The sequence below is a fragment of the Berghia stephanieae genome, chromosome 14 (genome assembly GCF_034508935.2).
Source record: "Berghia stephanieae isolate SIO BIC M18660-M18661 chromosome 14, UCSD_Bste_1.3, whole genome shotgun sequence".
Classification (NCBI taxonomy): domain Eukaryota; kingdom Metazoa; phylum Mollusca; class Gastropoda; order Nudibranchia; family Aeolidiidae; genus Berghia; species Berghia stephanieae.
In genome coordinates, this window is record NC_088373.1 from 26,990,486 (window position 1) to 26,999,346 (window position 8,861).

Sequence of the window (8,861 nt, forward strand, 5' to 3'; positions counted from 1 at the left end):
TGGCTATTGAGAATCTTGACCCTTCAACGATTGGTCGTTCTGACAGCTGACGTGTCAACAGCCGCCAACAATGAACTGAATTATCGTTGAAACACCGGCAGACCTTCATGGCATAGTTGCGTCACAATCACCACCTTGCTGAATATATTATCCAGGCACGGTTGATAGGTAAAAAAGCCAAACTATGTTGTAGTTACATTTGAAACAAACAAAGTATATCACTGATCTCGTCTCTTTGAGATGTAAAAAATGAGATAAAAATCAAGAAAATCGGCCGATAAATAAAAAAGTTGCTAAAAAAGCTAAAATAACAAAAGCAATTTTTTAAATCAAATTTATTCGTAAAACAGTTTTGTTTTCAACCGATTTTTCTGAAATAAGGACCAATGTTCTTCTTTTTTCGAGCTGATTTCAATAATGTCATTTCCAAATTCCTCAGAATTATATTTTTTACTGTTAGATTTTAGCTTATAGGCCTAATCAAAAAGGAGTTATATTCCTTATTTAATCACTAATTGTTTTCGATATATACTTATTAACAGGTCTGAAAACTTAATTCCTTTTGGGCCCATTATTGTAACGGCATTTTTTTAAAAATGACGCGAAATAATATACGATTCATTTTACATCTCCTAGTATTAATTAAACGAGTTATTTTTTTCGTGCCCAATAACACAACGAGCTTGCGAGTTTGTGTTATTGCATGATAAAAATATATCGAATTCAATAAATAGAAAGAAATGAAAGAATACCCCTCCAAGTAAGATTATGTTATATTTTGTGACCAAATCGCATGATATTAGTACTTCTATTAACCATAATTTTTATCTTTCTCCATGTGGTCTAGTGGTATGACACTCGCTTTCGGATCGGAAGGTCCTGGTTTCGAGCCTCGCGCTCGGCGCATAGTTGAGTCCTTGGAAAAGATTCTTTACTCACATTCTCTCACCGTACTCAGATGTAAAATGAGTACCTGACCGTTAACAGCGTTGTCTTTGTCCGAAAAATTGTAATATCGCCTAACAGGCGTCATGTCCCGTCCTACATGTTAAATCTTGCTGTTGACCAGGGACCCTTGTAAAGCGCTTTGAGCACATTTCAGTGGATTTGCGCTAAATAAAGCTCAATTAAATTTTAAAAATCTGCTTGAATGACAATTTGGCCCAAAACTAAAAACGTTGTTTTTTTTATTCATGCGCACCAACATATTATCTATAATTGCCAATCAGCTGTCTTTTACACTTAATTTTACATCAATAAAATGTGCGAAAATATTCTGCAATCGTTGAATACAAAATATATTGAACGGGTTTGAATGCAAGTTTTATTCAACGGGTTCAAAGCATTACTCAAGGATTGCGTAATAAATAAGAAATGATAAGGTTTCCCAATGAGAGGGGAGGAATAATATCCATTTCAACGATGTAAATCTAAGCCCATAAGTGGTTTCGGATGTCAAACCTGCATATATGAACACGTTGATTGTAAGAGGTGTACAGTCGTTTCTGTCTTGAATATTTTTCTATTAGCAGAATTGGACTGGTGATATTTTTAACCCCCACGCTTACTATCGCTTACGTTCGGCTATGAGGTATTACAATCGCTCTCGGATCGGAAGGTCATGGGTTCGAGCCTTCCTCGGAGTAGAGTTAAGTTCATTTAAAATGCTCTTTGTTCACATTCTCTCACCGTACTCAGGTGTAAAATGAGTAGGTACATGTTCCACATAGTGAAAAGTCTTTACAGCTTTTGAAACATGTAACTTCACGGGTGGTCATTTTGTTCAGATTGACACATGAGTATGTTTACAATTGTCATAAACAATGCAAAGTGATTACATTTGTTAAGAAATGAATTTCTACAGCATCAAATCAGGTGATCGATGACTCGGCTGGACGAAAACATGAATATAGATGGTGTGCGATTGGCTCACAGCATTGCCACCAAGAATATAACGGACCAACACACAAAACTATGTGTAGCCCTGAACTTTTATAGACTAGTTAGTACAGTTTAGAGAGAATTATTACTCATAAACATGGATGGACAGAAAACCTCAAAGATCTGAGTGTCGTCAACTCCGTTTTATCTATAGATCTCTGCCAGTATCCCCTAAGAGAGATGGGAATAATCGAAATAAAAAAAAACAAAAAACAAAACAAAAACAAAAAACAAAAACAAACTGAAATCATGTGAGTTAACTGTTTAAAATGTAATATTAAATGTGATTGTCTAAGCTTATGTCCAAATAACGAGTATTTTTTTTAGCAATCAAAACATGGAATTTGTGACACACCTTCACATTTGCTCGGACAAACATACTAGGTTGTTTATAAACAATAACGTGAATGAAATCGACCTCTCTCTGATCATTCCCATTGTCCTTATACCGCAAAATGCGTGACTAGTTATCACTCGATCATATTTTATAAGTTTAAGTTTGAACGTATATTTCTTTGTTAGTTTTAGTCATCAAACTGGTAGAACAGTGCGCATTTTATTTACACACATACCATCGATATAAAACTTGTGGAGTTTGCTATGATGACCAATCACTGTCATTGTTTACATCACGACGACTGTCCGAGAGGCGTGGTTATCTTAGTGTCTTTTATTCTCTCGGATAAAAATAATGAAAAATCGCAGCGTGTATGAATATATGAATATGTGAGTGTGTTTGTGTCTGTGTTGTGAAATTCATGAATTATGAGCTGTAGTCTGGATCATCTTTTTAACGGGCGACTACAATGACCACGAAGAAGAAGAAGGAGGAAAACAATGTCCTAAACACTCCAGCTCATTTTGAAGAGGGCGTGGCCTCGGCATTTCTGAGGATTAAAAACATATCAATGAATTAAACTTGAAGCGTGAACTAACCTTTTGATTGTTAAAGAAGAGGATGCTATTTATAGCAGTTTTAAAAAAATGGGACTCTGTTAAGTAGCGGTTTGGGCCTTATTATTAATTATATATATAAAAAAAAATAAATAAAAACGAGAGGTTTTATATAGCGCAATACCCACTAAAATTTCCCAAATTATGGTCCCTAACCAACGGCAAAACGTAGCATGTGAAACGACTCATGACGCCTGTTAGGCGATATAACATTATTTTCCCGACAGAGACAACACTGTTGACGGCCAGGTACCCATTTTACACATGAGTACGATGAGAGTATGTTAGTAAAGAAACTTTTCCAAACAGTCAGTTTTTCGCCGAGCGAGGCTCGAACCCAGGACCATCCGATCTCAAAGTGAGTGTCATACCACTAGACCACATAACCGCATTAAAAAATGTTAACATATATTTGGCAGCTTTAACCATTCTGCATCATCATTATAGATAGTATGCAGATGACGTCACTCAGGCCTTTGTTATTGTTTTTGCCATCCGCGTTTGTGAGTTGTTCTCACTAAACTGTATTAACCAGACTATAAAAGTTCATGGTTACACAGAGTTTGTGTGTTTGTCCGTTATACTTCCGGATGGCAATGTTGTGAACTCCTTGGCCAAGCGCATTCTATCTATAGGATTTTTAAAAAAATCATGTTGAAAAATATATAATCTGTGTTTATACTACTACTACTACTACTACTACTACTACTACTACTACTACTACTACTACTACTACTACTACTACTACTACTACTACTACTACTACTACTACTACTACTACTACTACTACTACTACTACTATACTACTACTACTACTACTACTACTACTACTACTACTACTACTACTACTACTACTACTACTTACTACTACTATACTACTACTACTACTACTACTACTACTACTACTACTACTACTACTACTACTACTACTACTACTATACTTACTACTACTACTACTACTACTACTACTACTATTACTACTACTACTACTACTACTACTTACTACTACTACTACTACTACTACTATACTACTACTACTACTTACTACTATACTACTACTACTATACTACTATACTACTACTACTACTACTAATAATAATAATAATAATAATAATAATAATAATAATAATAATAATAATAATAATATAAATAATAAAGTTTATAAATCTTGTTTCAAATTTACCGCAAAAACTAATGAACAAATAAACTCCACATATTCCCTCTTATCAATATTGTAGTATTTTGTGTCGCCATAGGGATATTTTACAGCTTTAGCTTATGAGATTTGTATCGGTTCAATACACAGTTGCGAATGAACATTTTATGATAAAATTGAGGTTAAAAATCTATGATTTTGATTATGAATCAAAATACCGTAACGTCACTGCGCGTGTCCGCCATTGACGATATATAAAACCCTCACTTTCGGAAATTCCCCTTGTTCGTCATTGCCGCTTATCGTATTTCTTTAGTTTTTGCGTTCGTTTATCACATGGTTTATCTATCCCCTTGGTACAACCCTTCATTTAATATAGATAATTAATTTTAAGATTTAAAAAAGCAAACAACTTAAAATAGAGGGCAACATTTAACATTTAGGACCAGACATGGCGCCTGTTAATCGATATAATATTTTTTTTTAATGACAGATACAACGTTGTTAACCGTCAGGTAGTCATTTGACACCTAACAATTGTGAGATAATGTGAGTAAAGAGCCTTTTACCAAGAACTCCACCATACGCCGAGCGAGGCTCTAACCCAGGACCTTTCGATCCGAAAGCGAGTATCATACCACAAGACCTCATAGCCGTACTAGAGTAGAAGATATGATGTCACGATTTATCTACCCTATTGAAACATATCTATACTTACCCTCTCAAGTGATGGATTGGAAAAATTAGGTGCGAGATTGTCATAGATCATATCTTGTCTTTGATCGACATACTCTGTGATTGACGCATAAATTTGGTTCTGGCAATGGACAAAAAGAGCTTATTAGCCATAAACTAATTAAGAAAGTTAGTAGCAGGCACCGTTGTAAGATAAAGAACTGAAGAAATGCGTATGAAACGTGCCAGACAAATCAAGAAAGATAAATACGAGGGAAAAAAAAACAACAAACATCCCAAAACATCAGTCGACTGATAAACAAAATTAGAAAGGTAGATAGATAGATATATAGATAGATAAATATATAGATAAATATATAGATAGATTAGATCGATAGATAGATAAATAGATAGATAGATTAGATCAATAGATAGATAAATAGATAGATAGATTAGATCGATAGATAGATAGATAGATAAATTAGATCAATAGATAGATAAATAGATAGATAGATTAGATCGATAGATAGATAGATAAATTAGATCAATAGATAGATAAATAGATAGATAGATTAGATAGATAGATAGATAGATAGATAAATTAGATCAATAGATAGATAAATAGATAGATAGATTAGATCGATAGATAGATAGATAAATTAGATCGATAGATAGATAAATAGATAGATAGATTAGATCGATAGATAGATAGATGGATGGTTAGATATATATCAATGGCCCGTTGATCAAACCTCTGAAGTATAGTATGGCAATAGTATCTTTGCGATACTATACTTCAGAGGTTTGATCAACGGGCCATCGATATATAGATAGATAGATAGATAGATAGATAGATAGGTAGATTGGTAGGATCGGACAGATGGGATATATAGATAGATGATATATATACATTCCTGCCTCAACTTCAAAGAATACAGGAACGTAACTTGGCTGGCATAGCCACTGAACTGCATAAATGTGTTCACAACACCTTTCAATGCTAGGTTATTAAAAATTGCATACTCTTCGGATAATAGAAACTTTGATCACTCAGGCCATGGCACTTTGAATAGCACATCTGGATTTCCAGTCCTGTTCTGTTTTATTTGTTTGCTTGATTAATTAGTTTTACTTTCTTGTTATTCAAGACACTCTCTAACGATGCAAAGATCAATCTTTGGAAAAGTCTCTTTACTTACATTCATGTGTAAAATGAGTACCTGACTGCCATCAGCGTTGTCTATGTCTCAATCGTTACCTCGCCTAGCATGCGTCACGCCTCGTTAAGTTTTAACGTGTTGCTGGTGTCTAGGATCCCTTGTCAAGCTCTTTGACCGAAGCGAGTGTAATAGAACAAGACCACTTAGCGGAACATTCAACTTACCACGATGTAATCAACTCTGTCTTTGTCCTTAAGAGCTCTGTTGGTAGATGGAGAAATTTGTACAATGTAACAGGCCGATCCACTTATGGCAACAACAAGTGAATTGTAATTGCTTGGCTCCTGAGAAAGTAAATGATTTAATGTATGTGTTGTCATAGTAAATGATTTAATACATGTGTCAAAATTGTAAATGTATTAATACATGTGTCAACATAGTAAATGATTAAATATATGTGTTGACATGGTAACTGGTTTAATTCTTGTATTATCATGGTAAGTGATTTTATACATGTGTTGACATGGTAATTGGTTTAATTCATGTATTGGCATGGTAAGTGATTTTATACATGTGTTGACATGGTAATTGGTTTAATTCATGTATTGGCATAGTAAGTGATTTTATACATGTGTTGACATGGTAAATGGTTTAATTCATGTATTGGCATGGTAAGTGATTTTATACATGTGTTGACATGGTAATTGGTTTAATTCATGTAAGCATGGTAAGTGATTTTATACATGTGTTGACATGGTAATTGGTTTAATTCATGTAAGCATGGTAAGTGATTTTATACATGTGTTGACATGGTAATTGGTTTAATTCATGTAAGCATGGTATGTGATTTTATACATGTGTTGACATGGTAATTGGTTTAATTCATGTAAGCATGGTAAGTGATTTTATACATGTGTTGATATGGTAATTGGTTTAATTCATGTATTGGCATGGTGTGTTGACATGGTAATTGGTTTAATTCATGTGTTGGCATCATCGTCACCATCGTCATCACAACCACCACCATCATCATCATCATCATCATCATCATCATCATCATCATCATCATCAAAATCATCATCATCATCATCATCATCAACATCATCATCATCATCATCATCATCATCATCATCATCATCATCATCATCATCATCATCATCATCAACATCATCATCATCATCATCATCATCATCATCATCATCATCATCATCATCATAGTATTCATTCTCATGTGCCATAGTAAACCAAACATTGAAACACGCCAATGAATAACCCATACAACTCTCACCGAAACAAGAATTTAAGCCACGCCTTGCAAGCGATTGTTGTATACAACAATGAATAGAACATCTTCAAAAAAGGACCAAATAAAATGTTTATTACTTTTTACAGCCCAGCATCACTCTGATAAGCAATGTTTTGATACATTTCTCTTTTTATCATGGGAAAGAAAGATAACATGTTATATTCAAACCTGAGAATAATTCGTAAAATTGATCAATTTTGGATCTTGAATAACTTAATGACCATCTTAAAGTCATTAAAACGTATTGAAAATGAAATTTCATGCCAGATTACGAAAATCAAGGGGTTTGAATTGAGGGTAAATTGTTTATTTGTAAATCTATTCAAAAGGACTTCACTTTTAATAATTCCAAAAATTACGAATTATTAGATTTTCATTTTTTTAAATAGATCTTTTATATAGCCCAATATCCAATAAACGTGCTCAAATCGCTCCACAATGGGTCCATGGCCAACAGCAACACTTAACATGTAGGACGATACATGACGCCTGTTAGGCGATATTACTTTTTTTCCGGACAGACACAACGACGCTGTTAACGGCCATGTTACACCTGAGTAGAGTGAGAGAATGTGAGTAAAGAGCTTTTTCCAAGGACTCATCTATGCGCTGATTGACGCTCGAACCCAGGACCTTTCGATTCGAAAGCGAGTGTCATACCACAAGACCACATAACCTTACAAGTAGGCAGGTCTGCATAGGTGAGGGAAGAATGACTTACTGATGATTCGTGAAGTTCCATCCTGTAGTCGCCAATCTGGTCCAATGTCCGTATCTTATACCTGACAGCCTATCGGAAAGATACAAAAAATAACAAGTTCTTCAGAGGAGTCAGGCCCAAGAATCTGGGGTATATGTCTAGATTTCTATAATGTTAAACGGAGAGGGGCAGCGTGGCTCAGCGATACATTCCTTGCTTCGTACCCGAAAGGTTCAGAGTTCGATTACCCGCTGCGCTGTGTGGCCTTGAACAAGTCACATCGCCCTAGCTCAATAAGAGGCTCTGTACTGCGGCTGACGCCAGGGTTTTTCCAGTGTTCCCTATTGAATGAATACAGGGAATTTTATTTATTTATTCATTTAAAAAGAATTATAGTAACAATTGTCTTGCTACCCTTTGGATAAGACGCTAGTTTATCGTAAAGTACTTTCCGCCAGAATTTTTAAATTCATCCCGCTACCCAATCACTATATGTTGCTGTGTCACGGGTCAGAGGCTATAGCAGCTTACACTTCATGTTGGGCGACAGAGGATGTACCAAGTTATACAGACAACAATGTTTACCAATATGCCCTCATTAAATGATGGTGGGTACAATAACGAATGAAAATAGTTCTTTCCCCGCGAAATTGCGGGCTTTTTACTACTTTAATCGGGATCAATCCAAGTCCATTTGCATGTGAAGCGAATGCTACATCGACTGAGCTATCGGAAAGATTAAAAATACACGTGAACATAATATTGTTAAAAAGTCTTTAGAAGGATCACTACAAGTTAACATTGACAATCATAGTGATTAGCAAGTCTTAGATCTCAGTCTACGTGCACATATTTTCAGATCTGATAACCAAACGCAACTTTGGCCCGATTTAGCATCGACGTAATGGACAATATTCTGCATTGATTTGAGTGTATTCCCATTACAGCAATGAGTTCATAATAACAACT

The 8,861-nt window shown here is 35.0% G+C and overlaps 1 protein-coding gene across 1 annotated transcript in view; it reads right to left on the reverse strand.

Moving 5' to 3' along the window:
- Positions 1-2,188: 2,188 nt before the first annotated feature.
- LOC144959485 (uncharacterized) overlaps positions 2,189-8,861 on the reverse strand; it is a 7,408-nt gene continuing 735 nt past the window's right edge. Inside the window, exons 2-5 of the mRNA XM_078892098.1 lie at positions 7,914-7,982; positions 6,111-6,230; positions 4,770-4,868; positions 2,189-2,828 (exon numbers count right to left, since the gene is read on the reverse strand). Coding sequence (XP_078748224.1) covers positions 2,784-2,828; positions 4,770-4,868; positions 6,111-6,230; positions 7,914-7,982 — 333 coding nt within the window. The 3' untranslated portion in view covers positions 2,189-2,783. The remainder of the gene's footprint in view (positions 2,829-4,769; positions 4,869-6,110; positions 6,231-7,913; positions 7,983-8,861) is intronic.